A 26,112-nucleotide genomic window follows, 5' to 3' on the forward strand; every position below is an offset into this window, starting at 1 on the left:
TACTGGTGAGCAGATTGGTTCTTAGAATTTTTCACAAAGATTTTTAAGTTGTGAAATTGTGGGATTTTGGCCAATTGAATCTCAAAGACATACAACTTTTCATTCACTTTTTTTTCCCCAATAATTTTACTCCTTGGTTCTCTTAACTCTGAGATTTTTAACCTTTTCAATTCACTAGTAGAATAAAGCAAGCAAGTATTGGTTGAGTCCATTCTCTGTTAATCAATACCGAACAAAATTAGGTCATGATTCTTGGTTTCTAGGCAACCACTTACTTCCAATTCATTTACTTAATTTGTCTCTATCTATTCTAATAAGGTCTAAAATAGATCGATTGGTCTTTGGGACTGCATCTTTAGTATCATATAAACTTTTTACACAGGCCAGTGATGATTAGCTATACAGGATTTCTGGCACATGCCCCACAAACTGAACTTCCCCAAAAACTTCTTTCCTTCCACCATGAGAATCTAATATTTAAAAAATATTAATGAAGAAAATAGTGGTGAAAGAAAAAATCTCCAGATGTCAGGAAGAAGTCAAGTTCTCAAGTAACAAGCCAGTGCATAGTCTCATATTCTTTGGCTTGCAAGTAAGAACAGAAATTTATTCCTAGAAAAGCATGTCTTGTTTCTAATTCATAAAACAATGAAAAACATTTAAACAGCCTTTTACAAATCACTATACAACAAGTTAGTCTTCTTCTTCTTATCTGCGTCTTACATCCACTTCAACCCTTCTACAACTATTGTCAAAACATCATTCTCCAATCTCATCCTTCCACCTAACTGCTTTCCTTCCTTTTTCACTGACTTGGGTACTATATAACCAGCTGATGTTTAGCCTCTCTAACCCCTATCAGTAGATCACTTATCATGCAAACAGCTCTTATGCTTCCAGAAAACTGCTCCAGGAATCTCCATTTAACTCAACTACCTTGCACTACCTCCAAAGGTATTTGGATATAATTTCATTTTTTCAGAGAGAAGCATAATAACAAATAGCCACCACATCTCACAGAGCAAAAGTTAAACCTCTTACTCACACTGTTTTTATCATTTATGTAAAAATTACCATGTGACTTGCAGGCAATCCAGAAAGTTGGACCTCTGTCAGACAAGTAGGCAGTAGCAGCTGCTGAGGCCATCACTTAGCCATCTTGTAACCCAGCCACATGCTCAAACCATTCTTCTACAATGAAGCAACAGAAACTGAAAGCCATTGCCTGTTATCCACTTGCTCAGTGGATAATACGCACTTTCTCCTGAGTCTCTGATATTACCCTTTCCTGAGAAGCCTTTGTTGTGAAGCCAAAGTCCAATCTGAATTTCTAATACAAGTAAATAATAATCCTTAACACAGTGAAATTTTAAGAAGATACAATACTAACTTTAAAAGCCATCTGTTTGTTACAGACAAAAACTACAAATTACTTCCTCATTTATATAGTGAATACTTAGAGTTGGGTTGGAATAAACTTGGACTTTCATGGTTTTGAAATTTAATTCAGGGGAAGCCTAGGTCTAGCAGCTCTAGAATAGGCTAGGCTTTGTTAGATACCTGTGACATGATTTGGCATGATTTCATATTTGTGATTGTTTTTGGCAATGTCAAGGTCATCAACTCATGTTTGCAAAGCAGAAGCATTCCCTGTTTTATTTGGGTTCTCCATTTCACAGCCTTAGAATAGTGTCAGAGAAAGTTTTTCCTATACAAAGTTTTCTACCTGCTATAGACAGGTGCAGAAACAGAAACCAAGTTACTTTTCCATTCCGACATCAGGTATTTAGAGTAAAAACGTGAACATCAATTTCATAGAATCATAGAGTAAGTTTTAGTTGGAAGAAAAAAAGGCATTTAATCCAACCCCAATTTAATTCAGAGGGCTCCAGGAAGCCAATATAAAACTTAGCAGACAAGTTTGATATGTTACCACATTAAGATTTTCATAAGCATATCAGAACATAGCCATTAGTCTTCTGTGTTGAGTGTAGTGTTAGCCATAGGTTGATCTGACTTAATTACTGCCTGATGAAGGAACTGGCTTCTACAAAAACAAATTACAGTAAATCTTATTCTTTGGGAACAGATATAGAACATAACACTTTCATTTGTGGTTACAATATGGTTTAGTTTTTTCCTCCCTACACACATGGATATCCATTTGCTGCTAACATAACTGTACAATCATGCAGGCATTTCCACACACGAGTAATAGCAGACATTCTCCTGCACTTCAGTATCTTGGCTATTCAACGCTGTACAACACACAAGCACACATACTAAAGAGTAAGAAAATTAAAAAGTCAATTAAATTGTCATAATTACCATCAGTACTGTTCTAAATCTAACTTTTAAATCACATGACTTTTTATCACCATGTATTTTTGGCTGTAATTACTGTTACAATTATCTACCTTGATCCAAGACTGCTGATTTACGCAGGGAAAGGTCTCCCTCATGTGGAAATCTGCCTACCAACTGTAAAATGAAAACTGTGTCTTTTTCGTAATAAAGGTTCTATTGCTTAGATTTGCAGATTCATTTGGAGAAAGTATCACTTAGTATGTTTTTTACAATGTTTTCATTCTTTGGAGCTATCATTACAGAGTGAAAGAAAAAAACCATATTAATAAGACAGGATCACCAGAACTTTAAACATGTATAAAAAGATGGCAAAATACTGTAAGCAAAAGAATGTAAGCGAAATCAACCTAGGCAAAATTCATAAGTTTTGGGATAATCTTGTATCCACCAGTTTTCTCAGCTTTCCATTGTGGCCATACTGATCACTGTTCAAGATGTTCTCACACATGGGATCGACACATTGGCTTTTCATGGGCCAGCAGGACTGTGGCCTAAAATTGTAACTGACTATAACAGTTAGATTTGACTTAATTGTGTGGTCTGGTCAGACTACAGAGTTAATCTGTTTTGGCTACAAATAATTATGATTCCTCACATCTAACTGGTGCAGTTCGAAGGCAAGTCCATTCAGATTTTCTATTCCAGAAGCTAATTAAGCTGATTTTTAACTCCCTAGTTTCAATGCTTTAAAAGAAAAAAAGGGCAAAAATTAAAGTTTCTCACTTTGAGAAACACTCACAAATTCTGAGAACAATCCCAATTTTAGTTTTTCCCCCTAAAACAAATTGACAGCTTTGACCCAAAGTGAAATACATGCTTTCTTTTGCTGAAACAAGTCTTTTGAGTTGACCAGGCACATCTTCTTGTCTCATTGTTGAACAATAACTCTAGACTCCTACCATGTTTACAACTGTGGTTTAAATATGTAAAATGTATTAGCTAGGAAATAAAATTTAGAAGCTGCTTATGTCATGCCGTAATAGTAAAACCACAGTAAGATATGATACCTAAGACAAGAAAAGTGCACTTGGATTAGCAGCTTTATTTGGAAGGTGTAGAGTTGGCTTGTAAGACTACTTTTTCCTGATTTTGCAGAAAAACTGCAGAATAATTCCTTGATTACTTTCACACTCTCACAGCTGAAATAATGAAATCTATTGCACTTTTTTGTAGCTTCTCTTGCATGCCACACTGGAAAGGAACAGGAAAACTTTGAATTGGCTTTTATCACTCCCATCAAGGATATCTTATTTCCTTCCTTCCTTATTTGTATCTCAAAATACTTAAGAAGCCAACTGAAGCCATTATAGTTGCTAAAGTACAATATTTCAATGCCTATATTGATATAATTTGGAAAATAAAGACCTGATTTGTGGTTATCAACAGAAAGAGTGTTGGAATAACTGAAAAAGTCACTGATTTTGGCTGATTTTTTCCTTTTTAGTTATACTTTGTAAGTATATAAATGGTACAAAAATTTAACATGCATCAGAATTAGGTCAAAAAGTACCACACAAACATCTCTGCTGTAAAGGTATCTGGGGCAGGTTGTCAGTCTTGAAACTTGTCAGGCAGCTGGACTGAATTCAAACAATGACAAAATCAAACACACTTCCTATCCATCAGAGACACTGGTGAACCATCAATACAAAAGAGAATAGAGAATAAGAATGAATCTGCTTCCTTTATTGCTGGTTATATTCTTTTTATCCCCTTCAGTTTTAAAATTAATTCACAAGGCATAATTTAAATGTGTCTCTTAAAAGAAAAACATGGCATTAACTCCTCATATTGATCAGTATTAATTAATATTATTTCATAAAAAAATTTAAAAATTACCATCCAATTTCCTCAGCTTTTGCACATCTCAGAATTTTTTCCCCTGATGTTGAATTTTGTAGTCCTATGAAGTTTTGTTTTAAAAGTCACATTTTTATTTATACAATTTCAAAAATCATAAAAAAATGACCTAGTTTCCCTAGAGTGATACATAGTTAAAATGTGAAATACACTGACATTTCCAGCTGATTCAATACTTTATGCCATTACCAAAGAATCATAGCTTCACTGAACACGTAATCCCTTACACAACAGGAAAGCTCTCTGGCTTGGTTTACGCTCCAAGAAATTTTGTAGCATATCCATTCCATCCAAAGATCCTCCAGGTTTCAAAATGAGGTTTCTGTACTTCATCCCAGCCTGACAGAAAGCAAAGCAGAATGTTAGTACTTCTTATCTTGCCCACTGCCCCTTTTCTGTATTTGTTGCATATTTAAAAATCTATTCATGGTAAAACAACTTTCCTCCTTCCAGATTCTTCTAATACCAAATTAGGATATACCAGGATATGTCACAAGTATAATTTAGATCTGCTGGAAGAACTCAAGAGAGCAGAAATTTGACCAGTTCTACAGAAATTGTTTTTCTTGTGGCTTTACACTGGTTTTGAAGCTATAATCACAACTTGTCTGAAGATATTCTATAAAGCATAAGAAAAACACAACATCCTTAAAATCTTCAGTGAAGGATTACCCCGTGACTGATAGGCAGGAAAAGGGAACCCAACATCCTTTCTCTAACTGATGATTTCTCTTTCTTTAATCTTTGTTTGGATAACATAGAAGATACTTCAGAGATAAGACAACCCGTAGCATTGTGGAATGGCATGGCACTCACATCCTTGTAATATACACAGTTGTACACATCATACATACAAACATTAAGAATACAACTATTATAGTATATTAGAGAAAATGAGGCTTAACTCAGATTTTAATTTAAAGAAGAAACATTATTGCTTCAGAAAAAATTGATTCCTTTAAAAAAATTAATGAAGTTTCTGAGAAAACAAGTAATTAGGAGTTTCTTAACAAGAAGTTGTATTTTAAGGAATGTATATATCTGGAGAATTCTGGCCTTCTGAGATGTGACCACAAATGACAAAATGTTATTTTGCATGCACATTTCCCAAATGCTTCTGATATTAAAGAAGACAATGTTCTTCCTTTTAAGCAGTGTATACATACACACTTCTCCCACAATTCAACAAGAATACATTGCTTCCTCATGACTTGTTGGGGGTTAGGATTTTTCCTTTTGTTTCTTCCTCTCATACGGTTTTGTCCCATATGTTGCTAGGAAACAATAACCACCAACACTTAAGAAAACAAAAGATGTAGCGGTGGTCACAACAATCCATTGGAATGGCTCTGGCTGGAGGCGGGTTAGATCTGTCAACACAGAGAAAAGGTGAGGGGACGTGGAGGTTTGGGGCTGGGCTTCTGGTCAGTCTGGTTTCTGGGTCTGTGGGAGAAGGAAGCTGTTTGCTTTTTCCCTGCTGCCTGACCACTTGGAGATGAAACATTAGGACTGGCTCCCACCAGACTCTCTGCCCACCTCGTGCTGCCACAGCCACTCCCGCATGCTGAACTCTGAGATCCTTGTCTGCTGCAGTTTTCCTGCACTGCAAGTCTGTTTAATTTTTTTTTTTAGTTTCTCGGCCATTTGGTGGGGGGTTCAGAGCCAGTGTGTGGGGTGTCCCTGTATGGGCCACCTCTGCACGGGAGGCCGGTAATCGTGACCAGCTGCCGCTCATGACTGCTCATCTGGGCCGAGCCCCCTTCCCCGCGTGGTCCCTGAGCCCGCGGCACAGCGCCCCCTGCAGGCGCGGGGGAATCACCGCGCTGCCCGGCCCGGAGCCAGCAGCGCCCCTGCTGGCTGTGACTGGAACTGCACCGAGGGGAAATGGGATAAACCGCCGGCAGGAGACTTGATTGGGTGTTCTGGTTTGTTTGTTGTTATCGCTTGTTTGCCTTGTTATACACATACAACAACCAGTAAAGAACTGTTATTCCTTTTCCATATTATTGCCTTGAAGCCCCTTATTTTCAAATTTACAATAATTTGGAGGGAAGGGGGTCCTATTCTCCATTCCAAGGGAGGTTCCTGCCTTCCCTGGTGGACACCTGTCTTTCAAATCAAGACATGAGACTGTACTGTAAAAACAAGCAAAGGTGTTTTTAAGTGACGTGCTTCCATGACTTAATTGAGCTACCATTTGCATTGTCTGAATTACAGCTGGAAAAATCTAAAATAAAATAAAAATAAGTTAAAAAAATCACTGACACATTGTTCTCACCTCACAATTTTTGTTAGCTTGCTGAACATCAGAAGCAAATTAATATATTGTTCCTTATATTTTACAACTATTTTTGAGTAGACTTGAGTCTTTGCTGTTATCCCTTCAGAGTCAGAATACTGCTTAGTTCTAAGGAGACTAGAGGTTAGTTCAGATAATGTGCAAGAATTGAGGAGGTTGGCAATCAATAAAGTTAGAGTTAATAGTTTGTGGAAGGATTTTAATACATTCAATCTCTGAATCTAAGTTTTATAACTGTTGCTCAAAACAGAAGGAGAGGTTTAATTAAAAAAGGAAGAAGTAAGCCAAATTTCTATAAGGCCTAGTCATAATACTTTAACCATTTTCCTTTTCTGCTGTTCAGAATACTAGTCTAAATCTAGATATCATGAAGTACAAAAGTACAAAAAACATACTGGTATCTAGCATTTATTTATAAAAAATTGTTTGTCCCATCCTGTGGGATGCTATCACACTTACTTGGGTTAAAAGATAACTAATTTGAAAAGATAACATTGAAGAGGGAGAGAAAAAAATCTCCACAGCTATCCCTGAAGTTATATCAGCATTCACACAAAGTGTTTGTGTGCACATATGCCAGAGAGCAAGTGACACACATAATTAATCATCTTCCTGCCTCACTTTTTAGCCTGGGTAACAGGCCTCACAATAAGAGGCACTACCTGTCTTTCAGCTGTTCCACAAAAATAGTCACGTTTAGTGTAATTAATTTATTCTCAAAGGTTTCCATACACAGACAAAGAAACAAAAATTCTCACCAAAAAATCAGAATAAAAGACATCCCTCGGGAGAAGTAAAGGTAACAGAGCCATTTTGCCAAACTATAGCTCAGGATTTTGACTATAGAGTCACTTAAATCAGACTTTTGAGACTAGGGAGTAAAACTAATGGAATAAAAGTGTGATGGCACTGGAGGGATATGGACATGCCAGAACAAAAAACTGACTCAAAGTTCCACAAGTTTGGCACCCTTAACCATCTTTCCCAAATGCTAGCAGTTATAAAAGCCAGCAAGTCTGATCCCTCCTGAAATACCATTTTTAAGATCGATATGAACAACATTCCATTAAAATTTACTTTATTTACTCATTTAACTTGACACTTCTTCTCTACTGTTCTTATTTATGACTGGCTATATTCCCAATGAATAAGCAGGTATGTTTATTCTCATATGTACCTGTCATGAATCCCAATCCCTTCAAGGTCAATCTTAACCTCCAAACTCTATGTCATTTCTTCTCTCAAACTGTGAAGTTGACTGTTTTTCTTCATAAAACCCCTTTTGGGTTTTGTTGACCTAACCACTGCCTCAGTTTCACAGTCTTACCCAATTCGCATGATTATCTTTCAACGCCCCTCTTTGTCCAGATCAAAATCTAATCTTGTTCACTGTTTCCATCCTCTAGAGGGATAGACAGTTCTAGAAGTTCTGGTTGTTGTGATAAGTACAGGGAGGAAAGAAAGCAAATTCCACGGGAGGAAAAGGACAGTCATGCATTTTCTACTCTTTCCTTTATTTCTCTCTTGTGTATTTCTATCAAAAGGAAGAACTAGTGCTGGCAGCTGAATCAAGAACACAGTTAAGAAGATCAGGAAATCCAAAATGACAGAACTCACCTATCTCATCTGCAGCACCTCCACTGAAGTCTAATACTATAATCTCTGAAAAACATCGCTAGAATTGGCAGGGCTACTAACCACATCACTAATTATCCTTTTTCTCTGCCGGAGGCAGAAGAGGCTGGAGAATTACTCTAGGGAAAAAAGACCCAGTAAATCTAGAACCTGCGAATGATTTGGACTTCAAAATGGACCTGGGATTTAAAGTGAAGATGAAACAACTTTCACATTACTCTGTATTGTGACAGAGGAAGCTCAAAAAAATTCAGTTTTCTAAATAGTAACTACATAAAAGAACCATATAGTTCAGGTACACAGAATGTCATGGAAATTTAAAAGAATCAGAGCACCACTAAAATACAGGTTTCACAGCAGATGAATATGCATCTGCTCTTGCAATGGAGGAATGTTTTTTCATTCAGAGGAAGGCATTAGACAATATCTCAAAAGTATTACAGTATAAAACATATGGTGATGTAAGAATTGCATTAAAATTCAAGTGCTCTTGGAAATTTTAAGATGGTTTTCTTAGTTACTTTTACACATTTTTTTGTTCTTGATCTGAACTCAACAGGTACAGTAGTAGTACTTGAGACATTATACTTAAGGGTCGTGATGGCAATAAATGTGGTTTCAGAGACAAAGTGCAACAGAAGAGTTTATCGAAAAGTATTCACCACCTACTTTTGGATTCATTATTCCTTCTTGCTTAAAGCAGCTATAAAAGATATCCATAGAAAAAACTTCACTCCACAGGTATCCATAGTATTGACCATCATAACCACCTGCCAAATGTCCAAAAGTAGCCGGCATGTTTGTTCCTTGAAAAGCAGATTAACATCAAGTTATTGAAATCAAATTCAGTTATTTCTCTGATGCATACAGTACTTCAACAATAAATTAATAAGGAATTTATGTCAACTACTTTGAAACTTTTAGCATAAAGGGTCTGAGTATGCCTCAAATTATTGAACACAGTCTGTTGATAACAAAGGAAACTCAATTTCCCCTTTTAGGCTACTTGTACATCCAATAGAGATGTGACAGACATCTAAAGTGGAATTCACATCATGTCGCTCTAAAATACATCCTGCAAAAGGCTAAGTTACATATTTAACTTCAGAATCTTCCTTTAGAAGAGGTCATTAAGATCATCCTAAATTTAAAAAAAATTATTTCAGCTTTATAAAGTAGATTATTCCATGAACAGCCCTGTATTTTGTATTCTGAGCATTACTGAGAAAGAAAGGCATGTTAAATTGAACCATTTGGACATGCTGCATAAAAGCTTCATACTTACATACCTGGGGTGGCAGGAATTCCTAGAGTCTCCATACAATATTTAGCATATTCATCTGCTGGGTCAACAGACAGCTTTGTATGCAGTGCCTGGTCAACTTTGCTCAAAACAATCTGACGGAGGGTTAGAAGGCCTAATCGGGTAAAAACATTTAATTAACCAGCATCAAAATAGACAGAGTTTGATTTTCATCTTTCCTTCAAAGATCTCAACATGCATACTAAATTATTAGAATTTTTGAGTTATCTAATTTCCATCTGAATCACTCCACTTACAAAGAGTTGGGAAGCATAGTTTTAATAAAGGATTATCATGCTAAGCCCCCTCTTTTGATTATTACTTTCCTCATAGATCTAAACTAAAATAAAGCAGATATTTTAAAAGCAAATTTTAATTTAAGCTGTTTTTAAGAAGCTACAAGATATGAACCTTTACTCAGACAAAATCCTTATGGAGCTAGAGTCTGTGCCACAAGGACAGACTTCTTGTTCGGGATAGGAAAGCAGTACGAAATACAGGAGTAGCTTAAGGACGAATTGGTAGCATAAATGGGAAGATCTGATTACAAGAATAAAGAGGTGAGAGTGACAGAATAATAATGACATGATAGGTAATGACATGTGATTACAGTCTCAGTCTGGAGAGATGTATAAGGTCCACAACAATGCTGTCTGGGATATGTTATGTCTGTTCAGTAAATTTGCAAGTAACTTTCATATCCGCTAAGTGTTGCATGCAAATCAAATGTAGACAATACATGCAGCTATACTGCGCCTTGCACAGTGCCTGTTCTGGACTATATTTAAGATTAAAAAACCACAAAAGCCACACCTGACTACATGAGACTACCTGACTACACCAGACTACTCTCCTCCACCTACTACACACACCACCAGTTTCAAACAAAAAAAGCTTACAGGTTAAAATTTACATGGATAGGAAGGATATTTTAGTTCTGGAGGTGGCCTGGAAAATCAGAGCTGCTGCTGTTCCTGTAAAGAATTCTACCTGTCATCATAGCTTTTTTTAGTGGGGTTCCCACACAAATAAACACAAAAAGACAGTGGTAAGTGTACACACAGAAGAAATTTAATAGGCTTCTTATATTTGTCAGCTTTTTAAATTACATACTTTTATACATGTACTTTGGGGAGAAAGCACAGATATACCTGTATTAGCAAGTCTAGAGGCAGCAAGTTTCTCCAGGAGAGTGTCTCCAACATGGGTTGCATCTTTATAATGTCTTGACATCTGTTGTAGTGGCTCTTTTTCCCACACCCAGTTTTCAAACATTTGTGAAGGTACCTCCACAAAGTCTGTTTCCACATTAGTTCCACTAAACCTTGCAAAATCAGTCTAGGAAAAACAAAAAGCCATTTAATTAAATTAAAATAGAAGCCAAGATTTTTAGCAGAATATAATATTTCAGATGTCAAAATTTCAGTTTAAATCACTGCAAAGGAATTATTTTAATACAATAGTAATAATAATAATAATAATAATAATAATAATAATAATAATAATAACAACAACAATACAATTTTAAGAAAGTAGGTAAAAAAATCAGACATAAGACTATTATCAAGGGGTAAAGTACTCAGCAGTCATATAGTGAATTATCTACTAGTACAGAATAGTACTCCAATTTTTTTAGTATTATTGATTTTTACCTTTAAGGTTATGACAGCAATACAAATGTTTTCATGCAGTCCTGTGACAATGATATAATTTGTAAATTATCATAGATTTTTGTTGTATTACTCCAAAATAAAATAATAAACTCCAACTATGCACTTTAAAAAGTTTATTGTATTGTAGTCTACCCCATTGACTCACAGACTTTACTTAACCAACTTATTCTATTAAGCTTTGCCCTATTTGTCATCATTTGTAATATATGTGGTTAACATACAGAACAGCTTTTTCAGCCAGTAATTGATAGACTGACATAAATAAATCCTAGCAACCTTATCCATGAAAAGTTTTCAAATCTGACACTTTGATAAAAGAATCTTTCTTCTGAAAGCAAAACAGACCAGAACTTTTTTTAATTTTAGTATCAGCAATAACTTCATGTTTAAGAAGCTCCTCCAATACCAATTTTGAAGAAAAGTTTGTGCAGTTAAGAATCTTCACTAAAATCCAAATATTTCTAAGAAGACAGTTGTTCAAATACACAGAAATTATTTAATTTCATAGAATCATAGCATCATAAAGGTTGGAAAATACTTCTAAGATTATCAAGTACAACCATCAACCCAGCATCACCACCCTGTTCAACATTAAGGTGTTAACCTATGTCCTCAAGTACCGTATCCACACGTTTTTTGAATCAATCCACCATTTCCCTGGGCAAACCATTTCGAAGATTTACAACTCTTTCACAGAAAAAAAAATTTACTAATATCCAATCTAAACCTTTCCAGGTGCAACTTGAGCCTTTTGCTCTTGTCCTGTCCTTGATTGCCTGGGTGAAGAAGCTGGCCCCCACCTGGCTACAGACTCTTTTCAGACAGCTGTAAAAAGCAATAAGGTCCCCGAGCCTCCTTTTCTCCAGGCTAAACACGCAGAGCTACCTCAGCCACTCCTGACAAGACTTGTGCTCCAGACCCTTCCCCAGCTCTGTTGCCCTTCTCTGGACTCACTCCAGGACCTCAGTGTCCTTCCTTACCTGCAGGCCCAGAGCCTGGCACAGGATTTGGGGTGTGGCCTCAGCAGGGCCCAGCACAGGGGGACAATCCCTGCCCTGGCCCTGCTGGCCACAGCATTGCTGATCCAGGCCAGGATGCCATTGGCCTTCTTGGCCACCTGGGCACAGCCTGGCTCATGTTCAGCTGCTGTCACCAGCACCCCCAGCTCCTTTCCAGCCACTCTGCCCCAGCCTGTGGAGCTGCCTGGGGTTGGTGTGACCCAAGGGCAGGACCCAGCACTGGGCCTTGTTGAACCTCACACCATTGGCCTCAGGCCAAGATCCAGCCTGTCCAGATCCCTCTGCAGAGCCTTCCTATCATCACTCCACCCTTGTCTTGTAATAAGTCTATCTTCTCTTGCCAGTCCAATTCTATTTATTTTCGTTCTCATCAACATACTAACAAAACATTTTAAGCGCTAAAAGAAAAAGAATTCTCTGTTGTCCTCTCTAAGAGCTGTTGATATTCTTAGAGTCCATCCTTTGCTGGGAAATAGATCCTGACAGGATTACAGGCTTTTAAACTTAGTTTCTTGCAGCGTTACCAAAAAAATATGTATAATACAGGACATAACCTTGAATTGACATCTGTGTCACATGCATGCATCTTCCTCTTATGTCTTCAGAAGAACAATACAAAAGGAGTAAAACTTCCCTCTACTCTTGCTGGCTGCACAAATCCATAGCTGGAGGATGGCCCTTTTTACTGTCCTTGCTGAATAGCAGCTCTGAAGAAAAGCTAGGAAGCACCAGCTTCAGGGAAGAAATAATGATAGAGGTGGCTAGAGCAAAAAGCAAGTGGCCTTCAGATATCTTCATTTACCCATACCCAAGTGCACTACACTAACAAAACCATCAAGACATTTGGTACAAGTTACTTCAAGAGCACTCCCTGAACACCAGCAAATTCCATCCCTGCCCTGATCTCACTCTCCAACAGTATAACTCAGTTTTCCAGTATATTACATAATCAGACCTTTACCAGTAGCTCACAATCCTTCCCAGTCTCCTCCTTGCATAGCATTTAACTGCAAAATCCAAAACATGCTTAAACAAATCATCATGTGAAAGAAGACAGTGCTTTGTACACACAAATTCCAGAGGACAGGATGTTCTTCTGCAGGACTAGCAAGTTTGCACACATGCAAATAGCTATTGACATACAATACAAGAGAAGTCAGCATGGCAGCTGGGCACACAGAAGACACCAGAGCAGCGTGAGAGACAAATGGAAAGCAGGCCTCTGATCTGTGTGCAATTCCAGAGCAACTCAAGTACATATGCATTGGAATTGTTGGCTTTGGCTGCTGTGAAAGAGCTCCAAAACACTGAGGCACATCCTCACTGGCAGTCAAAATATTGTCAGTTTTTTACTGTTTTATACCAATGCCAAATGTGTTACACTTCTACATTGCCTAGGTTTTATTACTCAGTTTTTGATATCAGAAACACCTATCAAAGGGTTGATAAAATAATAATTATATTTCTACCTTTAAGATGATTAAAAATATCTAAGCAATTATTAACTCTGGATTTAATATATGGATTTCTGTGATGACGTTATTCTTTTTTCTCCAGTCCCAGTCTCTAGGATCATGATCAAGAATTAAAATCTAATATAGGTAAATTTTCCTTGACTTTATTGTTTTGTATTTGTTTATACAGAAGATGAAGGAAATGCAACAGAAAATCTGATTTTGTAATTAACTATGTGAATTTTTTGGTGTGTGAATACTGACTCCCACATCTTTCTGAAATACAAAATTTTCATTAGGTGAATAATAAATATATCATCTGGCAGTATCAATTTTCATTGTAAGTAAAAATGAAAACAGAAATTTTAAAACTTTATTGGTACCTTGATGGAAAATCTGAAACTACCTTCAGTTCTTTCTGGTCACTGCAATAAACCTAACCTGTCAGATAGCAAAATATAAAATAGCTTAGGTGAGACCTGTTTTATGCTTGTGATGTCAAGAGAGATAGGTCTCAACAGTACTAGATGCCAAAATGCTGCAGGTCAACTAGCTTCAGAAATTATTTTCATTCCTAGGTATAGCAGCATTGTTTTGTTTCTAATACCTGGTTTCTAATGTCATACATCTACAACACTAGAAGTAATAAAAAGACGTCTGAACAAAGCCATGACTGAACATCTTCATTGTACCTGTACCTGTGATGAATGGACTCCTGCATAATGCAAATGCAAAAGTACATGTTCCTACCAAAATGTTTTTCATAAAAAGGTGTATTTATTGCTTCAGTTTTAAATAAATATTAAAATTAAAACCAACCTGATGCTTCAAAAAAATAACCAGAACTTTGCATATGTGCTTTACTAAAACTAGAAACCATCAAAACAGAACTATACCTTGCTTTGAGGCAGTTGAGAAAGAAGTCTTACACTGGAGTAGAAACCTCACTAACCTGTGCACATATCTGATGCATGACGTGACCAAATTCATGGAAATAAGTCTTTACTTCATCGTGTCGCAGCAACGATGGTCGATCCGACACTGGCTTTGTGAAGTTGGTGACCAGAGCAGCTACAGACATCATTCTGCTGCCGTCAGAGAGAAGACAGCCGGGTTGTAGACCAAAGCAGGCTGCATGCCCATACTTTCCCTCTCTGCGTAAGAAAATACATCAGATACTATCTTCAAACCACAAGCCTGCTCACCAGAATGGTGAAGCCTGTTCAAGAACAGGGACAATCAATCAGTTTCTCTACACAAAGTTTTACACAAAAATGTACATATTTTCATGACTTCTAAGACTCAATAACTTAAGAGCATAAGGGGAAAAAAGCCCCTTCTACTCTCATACTGAAATCACAACATTTCAAGATTTCCAGCAGCATTTAAAAGAACCTGTTTTTAACTGAAAAGCTGAAAGTATATATACTTCAGATGCCAGTTGTGTTTTAAACTGCTACTGCAACAGGAAGAACTAGGTTCTGTTCACTGATGCAATTTTTTTTTATTACAGGAGGTAAAAGAATACAGTAAACAGCATTTTCACTGTGATGCAAGAGTTTAAAGAAAAGTGATTTTGAAAATTTTGCCCTAAACTATTCAGTTAACTACTCAGATTAAGTTGGAGGAGTCTTATTGACACATTCCCTCAGCAATTCCCATGATATACATAAAGGTGGAAGCAGGTAAACAGGTGAAGGAGATAGGTATGTTACCCTAACAAGAAAAATTTATTTACTACTATATTTATTGAGTAGCCTAATTTTCTTAGGCCAGAAAACATTAAATCAACTTACATTAAAAAGGACGTCAGCAAATTTAACACATGATAAATACTAATCTAAAAAACCCTACACCAAAGAAAAAAAAAGTAGTCACAAGTAGCCAAAAAGGACTAGTCTAGAATAAATCCTGTCAAACCAGTTGAGTCTCCTAATCTTTGACAAAACACAGATGATACTGTAAATACCTACAAAGACAGCTGGAGAGCTACAGAGATCAACATGGAAGTAAATCTGAATGTGTGCTCAACACCAACCTATTATCTATTTGATTCAGCAGTCTGGACAACAGGGTAGAAAATACACATAAAGTTTAAAGGGGAACTAGGAGAAACTAGGAATCTTAGCAGACAGAAATGCAATTGATCTGCGCAACAAACTGCTGTAACACTTAAACAGAAATTTTATCTCCAGTTTAGAAAACTAAAACCCAGTAGTAAGCTAGGAAGGAGAAAAGTTCATAGATGCAAAAAAATTATGGACAACTGACTAGAGAGCAATACTACCAAAAATATGAATGAAGTAACAATGCTTCATAAAAATGAATTTACGGAAGAAATATGGAAGTACTTTAAAAAAAAAGTGTAAAAAATCTGAATACAGTCCAGAGGACAACTTAATGAACACAATATTAATCTTGTCAGTGGAACAAATATTTACTTCCAAATGCATTAAATTTTAATTAAACAAGCAGCAACCCATTAAGATATATTCCATTTTAAACACGTAAGCAAAACACTAAGTCATTACCTGGGGTAAAGATCCAAATAGAACTGTCCTAGCATTTCTCCTGTTGATTTATCCTTTACTGTATAAAGAGTAACAGTGTCGTGCCAAACAGGAGCACTTTCTATTTGCTCAAATTCAAGTCCCAGCAGCTTCTGGTAAATATTCAGTAAGCCTTCTGTAACAGCTTCAATTGGGAAGTATTCCTTCAGTTTTTCCTGATCTATGGAGTACTTCAGCTCTTCAGTTTTGCTCATATAATAATGAAGATCCCATGCATTGATTCTTCCATCATAATCAAAGTTTCTTTCTTTACACTCCTCCTTCTTCAGTTCTAGAATGAATTGTCTTTCTTCCTCAGCCAAAGGCTTTAGCTTTTTACTCAAATCATCTGAAAGAAAGATTGGCTTAGAGTCAACTTCCATGTTCCTTATCTATTCCTATAAAATGCACTCGACATTTCAAGCACATACTTCAGAAGTGGGTGTTTCCCATTCATTCACCAACAACAAGCAACATCTGCATTCTTGTCCTAAATGCCATAAATGATACAGTAGATTCCATGTAGGCCAAAGAGTGGTGTGAAGGCTTTAGTTGAATTTAGACTTTTTTCAATGAATGAAAAGTGACACTAAATACTTATGTTTGAACACTTTGATTTTATGTCATGTAATCTCAGTATTCCTCATACATTTCTTCAGCAACAGCCAAAGACTAGAACTATTGATAGTTAGTGGAAGGAAGTGCAACACAAAATTCAATACTTTTATCTAAAATTCTATAAAAGATCCAAGAGACCCAAGAATTCTTGCCTATATGATGTCTGGATTCTACACTAGCAAAGCTTCTGGATATTGAAGTCTATGATTCAAATTATTTCCAATACACTTTCTTTGGCAGCAGACATACTGAATATAAAATATTTAAGCTTACTGACACTTCCATACAGTACATTCTGAACTTATTCTCTTGTAAATATTTCTGGTTTATCAGAAAATTTTTCTTCATTAAGAATTCAAAGTAATGTTAATTGTTGATATCTACAGTGTAAAATTTGGGAATTGCCACTTCTGTTTCTAGGAAGGCTGTAACACACTAAATGCATTTGCATGATTGAAATATTGTTTGCAGCTTGTACTGTGCTAAATTCAGAATATGTCATAGGAGAGAATGCTCTTCTTCCTAGATGTAAGATCAGCTTATGAACATTTGATTTAAAACATGATTAGATAGGAACAAAGTAGAGCAAAACATAATGTCATGCTGGTAGTTGGGGATATATCAAAAGAACCAAATAAAAAGTGACAATTTGATGCATGTTCTCCCTCTGTGAGAATTACCATGACACATGATATGCTAACTTATGTGTGTCAGCTTCAAAATAAATGAAAAACCACAGTATTACAATAATATAATGGACAAAGAAAGTCTAAAATACTTCAAGTACACTTAAAACCCCTAACATGTAATAATAAATCAAAACAAAATATTTGTTAATTGTCAAGTATACTGAAAACTGGTATTGCCAAATATGGATCTGATCTGATGCATGAGCATTTTAGGAGAAATGCAACAGAATTATGGGTTTAGAAAGAGGACCATTAGAACCTCTTTACTGAAGCATAAACACCCCGCTACCAGCAAACATACCTCATTTTTGTGCTAATTTCTTTGGGGGGGTTACTTGTATGATACATCAATATACACTCCTGAGTGGTGTTAGGACACAGTAATAAAGGAACACATATTCAATGGAGCTACCAGAGAGCAGAGGTTAACTACATCCAAGAGTCCACTGACAATGACAGGAGGACTCTGAGTTCATTCATAAACCACTGTGTTTAAAATTTTCAAGATACCTCTATTTTCAGATCGAATTCCATTACACGGCTTTTGAATTCCAGATTTAATCCTTCACTCCAGATATAATTTTTAAATTCAGCTCATGGAAGTTGCAACATGTCATATAGTAAAGTTTTATACTTAATGCAGCTGTACCAGAAACAGACACCAAGGCTACTGATTCGCAGAAAATTGGGAATGAAAAGAAGCAGTTCTGATGCAGCTTCTTGAACTGATAAAATTGCTTAAGCCGCACATTTTACTCTGGTTCTAAATTAGGGTAACTGCATTTTGGGGGAGAGAAAGGTTTAATCACTTGCTTACACTGGCTGTCACAAAGCATTTGTGACAATCAATATAAGCAAGTGATTAAACCTTAATATTCTCACAATTTGCCTTGTGCTTCCTGATTTGGAACAACTTCATTTGTATAGCTATAATCTAAAAAATGCATATGCCAGAACAGAGGCAGCAGAGCTCCTTTTCTGGCTAAATGTCATGGGTGCTGTGACCCAATTATGTATTTAAATTCATCTTGGCTGAGGGGACATATTACTACATTAAATATACAAGTATTGCTTACAAATGTGAACAAACCTAAGAAGGTTGCTACGTTATCTGTGCTCTTGGCAGTGTTTACCTCCAGGACAAAGTTGGCATGTGTGTTATAACCAAGAAGCTCTGCTACTTTTGCCCTTAGTGGAAGTAACTGCTGCAGAATTTTTGTGTTCTCCTAAAAAAGAAAGTAGGCACATTTGTAAAATGAAATCAGAAACCACATGCTAACAAACAATTATCTCAATAATATCTGGAATCCTAAGAAATGGAAAATATTTCAAATGAAACACTTCCAGATTAAAACATAATATAACCTAAGATTCTTGGAATACTTCTTCTTGATGTTTGTAGGTAGCTGGTTTTCCTAGTCGACCTGATTCATTACTCTCCTTATTACTACAACTTATCTTTTTTATTTGATCAAAATATACACCATTTTCTTTCAGGTTGTGAAGAGCTTATTTCCTTTATCAACCATTTACATATGAAAGACAATAAGGAAATTGCTGGCAGCAGACTTAATTGCTTGTTAGTGATGAAGACAGATTGCTAATTATTGTGCCAACATCCAAAGCTGGTTTGCAAATTTTCCTCTTTTGCCACTCTAACAACAGTAGTCAGAGAAAGATCTGAAACAGAAAACCCCAGAACTTGACTTAAGTGTCTTAAGGAATCCTCAAGAACCTGAAAACATAACTATGTAAACCTCCAGCTCTGGAAAAGTGAGATTTGTTGGGGGAAAAAAAATTAAACACCAGATTCAAAGATTGCCACATAGTTTTATCAAGAAATCTCTTTATGTGTGTTGACTTGCAAAGTGTTTAGTTCCTGATGCCATTTTATCTTGTACTCATCATATTTCCATCACAAAATCTCAACTCTGATATTGCTCTCTAATGCATGGTTGGTACAACTGTCCGAATGACATATCCTCTATATTTCAATGCTTTTAAAATTTTGTACCTGTCTAGTTGTGCACATATGCAATCTGTTGATTTCACATTTGATCATCTGTATTTATAATTAAAACCTGTGCTTAAATAACCCCTCTCTATTCTGAAAAATCTCAAAGGACTACAGAAGTCACAATCAGACATCCTTTACTGTGAGGAAAGTGTCCATAGGCATCTACAGAACACTGCAGGGAAATTTCACAGAAGATCAAGATCCCACTTCTTTTAACAGAACCACCTGAACATTAAGATATGCACACAGAGACGGACTGTCAACTTCTAAGGTCTCAGAAGGATATCAGAATAAATTGGAGCAAGGCACTGTTAAAGATCATACTGGTAAGTTTTGATTTCAAAATACTCCACAATGTACAAAGCTCAAACCTAACATTTGAATGTCTAGCTCAATTTTTCAACTCTGTCACTGCACTGTAGAACAGCCAGTACACAACATACCTCTTTGCATCTTGAGTTAAAGGCAGATTCCATTTTTCTCCTGGTTTCTGAAATACAGCACTTCTTCATAACAGGAAAATAGTGGGGATACTTTAAGGTAACTTTATATTTGTCTTTCTCAGTCTTCTCTAAACTGTTAATAAAGTCATCAGGAAGGCCATCTATAGAACACAATTAAATAAACAATATTTACCAAAATTATCTACTCCCCCGTTTTTGTGAGACTGTTGCCATTTGTTTTGCTGCAATCCACTTTGAGATCAGAAATCTCCACAGAAATATGCCCCCTTTTCTACAATTTGCTAAAACTTTTTCAAATTCCACCACGCAAAGCAAAATTTGGAAACACTTGAGAGCAAACGAGAAAAACATGTAAGGCCACCAGATAAAAACTGAATACCATTAAAAAAAAATCTCTGTTATTAGAGCACATTTTATGTGATGCCTTTAGATAATGAATCCCCAAATTCTCTGTCACATGAAATCTCTAGCTTTGTTTAAATTACTGAATTAGTTAAACTTTATTACAGGACTAAAAAAGCTTTTTCAATAATTACACAAGTGATTGTTTGATGATAACTGAGAAAAGGAACAGAGTGCAGTCATGCTAAATGAAGTAGGACCTTGATGCAAGGCAAAAACCTCAGGAAGCACAAATGTATGAAGACAACAGGAACACCTGTAAAAGATAACTCTGAATTGATTCTGGAGAAGGACTAAAAAGGAAACAGAAAAGACTGAGAAACAGTCAGAATTTCACTTGATCTAACCATCATGTATGGGGCAAAAATCAGTTACTCCAGTAAAACTGGAAGGTTGAAAAAACAGAAACAGCAAACTCTACTCACCAAGTTCTTCCTTAGAAAATACAAGAAATGTGTTTTCCTCATTCAGGTTTTTGTTAAAGTCTATACATAGCTCATTCATTTTTTTCTTCATTGTCTTTATTTCCTGTATTGGGTATAAAATGAACTTAGTGGAAAAACAAAAATCAAAGCTGGCAATTTTTATCTTCCACATGAATAATATTTCATTTTTTTTTCAATAGGCTCTCTACTAACCAACAGTAAATACCAGGACTGAGCAAATAACACATTGCAGGTAGCATCACACTTCACACCCTGTCAGTGTTCCTTTTATGTTTCTTTCAGTCCTGAGCAATATTGTGACCAAGGGCTATCCCTTCAACATTTTAAACTCAGCTTAGAGAGGACTAAAGAGATTAAACAGATTCACTAAACAGTTTCATGTGCCAAAATTAAAATATTTTTTTATTTGAACAGCTAAATTACAATTTTACGTGTAAAAATATCCACTGAGATCAATGAGAATGAAGGGAGTTAAAAAGCATGCAACCTACTCAAAAACACTGTTTTGGAATTGTACAGGTATGGTATGACAGAAAGCATACTGCTCTCACAAGAAAAAAACCATTCTAAAACCTGTTGTAAAACCCTGATAGTCCTACTTCTGAAACATTTTCTAATATATCTCATAGCAAGTTTCTACATGTTATTGTCAAGTTCAAATAAACATAGTAGTTACAAGTAAGAGAATGCACACCAAATAAAAATCTAAATGTATTTTGACTATTGTTCCCTGAGGAATTTCAAAATACCTTTAGAGGCATCAGTTATATGAAAATACACATCAAACTACTCTCATTAGCAGAAGGATGTGGATGAAGATTGATTATTTTCTACAAAGGGTTAAGTCTATTCAACAGTCAGAAATAAAGGTCATAATATAGTCAGAAATATCACTCAGAATTTGAAGAAAACTATGCTGGCATCTGTAGAATCCCACAAGATAAGAGCTAGTGTGTATGTCTGAAACACCAATAGCAGGGTGGCTGTGCCGCCAACCAAGGACTTTAGGTAACAACAGCCAAGGACTGCTGGCAATAACATGCTGTGAGAAAGAACAAGATGTGACTGGACAAGGGGCCACACAGAGGTAGGACAGCACTCCTCTGGGACAAAGGTCTCTGATCTACCTCCTGGAGATACGCACAGCTCAGTACAGCACAGAGAAATGGGGTGGAGAAGCAGGCATGAACTCTATGGGGAGAACAAGACCACCAAAGCCCTCTGACCCATTTCCAGCACAGTGTAAAGAACAGACTGTGCATGACAACTAATTTACATAGAAAGAGCAAAACTTTTCTCCAGGGCAAGAAAAGCTTGTCTATAAAACAGCACCCCCATCCAGGCCCAGACAGTGCCCCTAGGACTCTGGACACCTAGGCAGCTGTATTGATGCTGGAGGCATGAATCTCACTCCCTTTTTTCTTTCTCTCTTCCCCTCTTCAATTAATTTATCTCCCTGTCTTTTCCCCTTCACTCTATCCCTTTTATCCAAAACCCACTCCTATGTGCTTATGCTAGATCAGGGACTAACGTGCCAATTTCCATACCATGTATCTAATTTACCAATCAAAGTCTGTAAGCTTTTGCAGACCCCTTGATTTTGTTGTTCCTTTCAACCACAAGCATCTATATGAATCTTGAGTGCTCCCTTGCCATTAAGGGTGGGATGCCACAGCATTTCAGACACTGACAATTTTACTTCCTGATTGTCTGACAATTGCTTTCTAAGCCAGTTCTCCCTTAATGAAGAAAAATTCACAGAGCAGGTTGTTTTCTCCTCTAAGCTACTTTGATTTTTTTTCAGGTCTAAAATCTTAGACACATTTTACAATATCAGTTAACTGAAACTAGGGTAGCTGTGTGTTTGCAACAGTTATACATACTTTTGAATAGAAGTGCAGACTCACTAGTAGCCTTTTTGAGAGTTATCTTCCCTAGGAATCTATTTCTACAATCGTAATATATATAATACAACTTTTTCAGCTAGGCTTCTTTTAGTCTCAAGACTATGAAGTGATGCAGACCACCTCTGTCTACTGTGTATCATGGATGTCTATCAAATTAGTTTAAAAACCTTCAAGTGATTGAAATTTAAAGGATGTAAGTATCTGGAAGCAAGAAGAGTTAAGATTAGAGCAGTAATTCAGCAGATCCAAAAGCATGACCTTCAAATATATGCTTAGTACACCTAACTAACCATAAACTTATCCCTTCAACAGTTGGTAATGTTTGCTTTATAAAAAAATAGTCCATATTTACTTTCTGCACTTCTTTAGGAAGATGGAGTCCGTTTCTTCTCCCCACTTGAACAGATTTCTCTAGATATCGCTTTGTTTCAGGCTTTACATTTTCAAGATCACAGGTCTGCTGAAATGACAGTATAGGATAATTGAATTTATAATATTCAATTAGAGGGGTTTCAACAGAGTTGTACTTGAGAACACAGTCATATTAAAAAAGGGAACATCCTGGATTTTAATGGGAAGAACTCCACCAAAACAGTTACCTTACACAATAATATTCTTATATTAATATAGAATGTTTTAAAAATAATATTCTTTCCAAGTGTCTCAGCACATTTACATGCTGTCATAATCGCAAGCCCGTTCAGTTTACAGTACAGTGCACTTAAGCTTCTCCTGTAGAGATAGCTTTCATTTACATAGTTGAGGAAAATCAGTGCTATAACACTGTACCCTAAAAGTCTGAGGGATTGGAAAAAAAACCCCAAAAGATTAGACGTGTCACTTTGGGACATCAGATGGCATAAAATTTGAGCATATTTGTCTTCTCCAAAACCAGGCTTCAATGACAAATATAAAACAGTGTCACAGAAAATTCTGAGTTGGAAGGGACCAACAAGGACCACCATCTTGTAAGTACTACACACATGAAATTCTGGAACTCTCAGAACTTTTAGAATTGTCATGGTTGAGGATTTTATATACCATTTCATAGTTGTTTTGGAGAACCTTGCTAATTTATTCCAGGAAGAAACCTTCAGACAGAGCAAGAAACAAAACCTACTTAGAATTCCACAAACAAAACCTGAAGCAGTTCTTTACATCAGGCTCTCCTGAGGGCATGTGGGTGGAGCAGACTGGCAACATTCTTAAGCATGCCTCTACTAGTCAGCATGAGTACATGTTAGGCGTTACAAAATTTAAAATTATAGTTTCACTACCAAATTCACCTTTATTCCAAGTTTCAAAACTCAAAATATAACTTTTTCAAAGAATAAAATATGGAGCATATTCAAAAGCCTAATTTTATGAAGAAATTTTCCCCTCTAATGTGTGGGGGAAAGAAAGTGACTATATTATTTTAACATTTTCTTGAATTAAATGTAAAAACCTCAATCATTTTCCTCCACCAACAGCTCTTAAATTAAGCATAATTTAGAAAGAGTACTGTTGTTAATTTAGAAAACTTTAGTCCCCATTAAGGGGAGCTAAAGCATTCTGCAAGTCACTGAGGTCAAGCAGATTTGCTCATCTCTTAGTATGCTGTGTTATAAATAACACAGGAGTGTGAGGGCCCTCATTCTCCTCACCCCAATATAATCTGGCCCCCTGAAAGATCATGAAAATAAATTAATCTACCTGAATTCTTAAATCACCACTGAGGCCATGAAAAGTCTGATTTAATCCAATTGTTTACTGCTTTTTTGAATTGGTGAAATAATTTCAGCCGAAATCTGAATTCTGTTCGTGGAAGTTCTTTATTCATGTTCTTGGAGCCTGACTTTTAAACTGAGAGTTTCTAACAGGAGAAGGTGTTAGAAATTTAGCAAAAATTTACAATAATTTTATGATTTGGAAATACAAATATTTGACCAGTCTGGCACTACTGGAAATTTCATGTTTGCTTGAGAGCAAAACTCATACTAGTTTAACAGTTATTAGAAGTGGATATATACTCAGAAGTTGCCTCTCTGGCAAACTAATGCTAAAAACATGCTTGCATGCTGCAGTTAAGAAAAAATTCTAAAAAACTTAAACGGAGACTTAGGCTAAAATTCTAACTGTTACAAAGGTCAAAGACTACTGCAAGGGAAAATGAAATAAGAAAACACCAAATGAGGAAAAAAAATTAAGAGAGTAATACTAGTGAATAACAGCAATCAGTTTTCATTACCTACTGTCAGATAGTCCTGTAAATTAAAAATAGATAGATACACAGACATGTTAAGGTTAGTCCTCAGAGTATCTGTGCATTCTCTAGTGGAGGGTGGGGAAAATCACTGTAGATACCACATACAAATCAAGCCATTTAATTACTAGCAACAGAGCAGGGGAAGAAGAAAAAACCAACATAAAATACAGAAGGGAAAAAATCAACACGAGGCACCATCTGCCAACACACAACAGAACATACTCAGAATGGGGTTATTATATATTTCCACAAATATGTAACAAGAATATCCAGCTCGAGGAGAACACTTGAAAATTTCCCCGGAAAACACAGCAAAAGAAGGCAATGGTAATGGAAGGCAATTTAGTATGATTCTGCAAGTATTATTCTAATTCCCACTCAAGCCTGAAAAAACCAAAATGGTGACTCCAAGAAACAAGGCTCCAGTATTTTATGAGCGTTAGAAGAAGATTAAAAATCAGTGGGGTTGAGAGGAAAAAATCACATATAAAACATAGAAAAACATATATTTTTTTGTTATCACATTAGATAGCATCCCTGCATTATCCATTACACTTATAAGAAAATTATTACTAAACATCACCAGACATATTGGAACAAAATCAAATATTCTTTCTGATATAACCAAATATTCTTTCTTTGAACTACAAAACAAGCAGTACAAATGAACAATATGAAATACCTATAGGTGATCAATTAAAAGAGAAGCTAAATAGAAACACAAAAAGGACAGAAGCTGGTTCAACACTAAATGCATCTTTTAACATAGTTTTATTTTGAGGCTGAAGAAACAGATGAAGAAGAGGATAGAATGTAATTGTCTATAACTAGCTGATCAAAAGAGGTAATTTCAGAGGTCAATACCATTTATATATTCTCATTAACCTACATAACTAAAAACAACTTTTAAATTTAAAATTCTCAATTTTTTAATAAAGCAGAATTTTGGACACAAATTCAAGAGCAATATAAGATAATGTAAGCGCTGTACTCCCTCTTTTCTTCCCTCCCTCTTGGAACAAGCTCAGCCAGTAGAAAACAAAAAAGTTTTTTCCTAACAGGTTTCCCTCTTTTAGTTTAGATTCCTTGTATCAGTTCTTTGGAAGACTAGACAAAAGTCAAAGCTTTGCACTGGAGAGCAAGCATTGCAATGGAGAGAGAA

General features: G+C 36.1%; 1 protein-coding gene across 3 annotated transcripts in view; it reads right to left on the reverse strand.

Annotated features, from left to right (window-relative positions):
• Positions 1–26,112, reverse strand: part of NLN (neurolysin) — a 59,209-nt gene that overhangs the window by 19,018 nt on the left and 14,079 nt on the right. The window contains exons 4-13 of one of the 3 annotated variants that reach the window (XM_054283295.1): positions 23,055–23,162; positions 20,775–20,877; positions 19,927–20,087; positions 18,557–18,692; positions 16,142–16,508; positions 14,563–14,764; positions 10,616–10,802; positions 9,451–9,579; positions 8,831–8,967; positions 4,455–4,566 (exon numbers count right to left, since the gene is read on the reverse strand). In XM_054283295.1, the coding sequence (XP_054139270.1) occupies positions 4,455–4,566; positions 8,831–8,967; positions 9,451–9,579; positions 10,616–10,802; positions 14,563–14,764; positions 16,142–16,508; positions 18,557–18,692; positions 19,927–20,087; positions 20,775–20,877; positions 23,055–23,162 (1,642 nt within the window). Of the gene's footprint in view, positions 1–585; positions 4,567–8,830; positions 8,968–9,450; positions 9,580–10,615; positions 10,803–14,562; positions 14,765–16,141; positions 16,509–18,556; positions 18,693–19,926; positions 20,088–20,774; positions 20,878–23,054; positions 23,163–26,112 lie in introns of those variants that run through there. The other 2 variants (XM_054283287.1, XM_054283304.1) reach the window with 2 other exon arrangements.

Source organism: Melozone crissalis, unplaced genomic scaffold, assembly GCF_028551555.1.
Source record: "Melozone crissalis strain CALT ecotype California unplaced genomic scaffold, PUWL_Pcris_2 ptg000005l_1, whole genome shotgun sequence".
Classification (NCBI taxonomy): domain Eukaryota; kingdom Metazoa; phylum Chordata; class Aves; order Passeriformes; family Passerellidae; genus Melozone; species Melozone crissalis.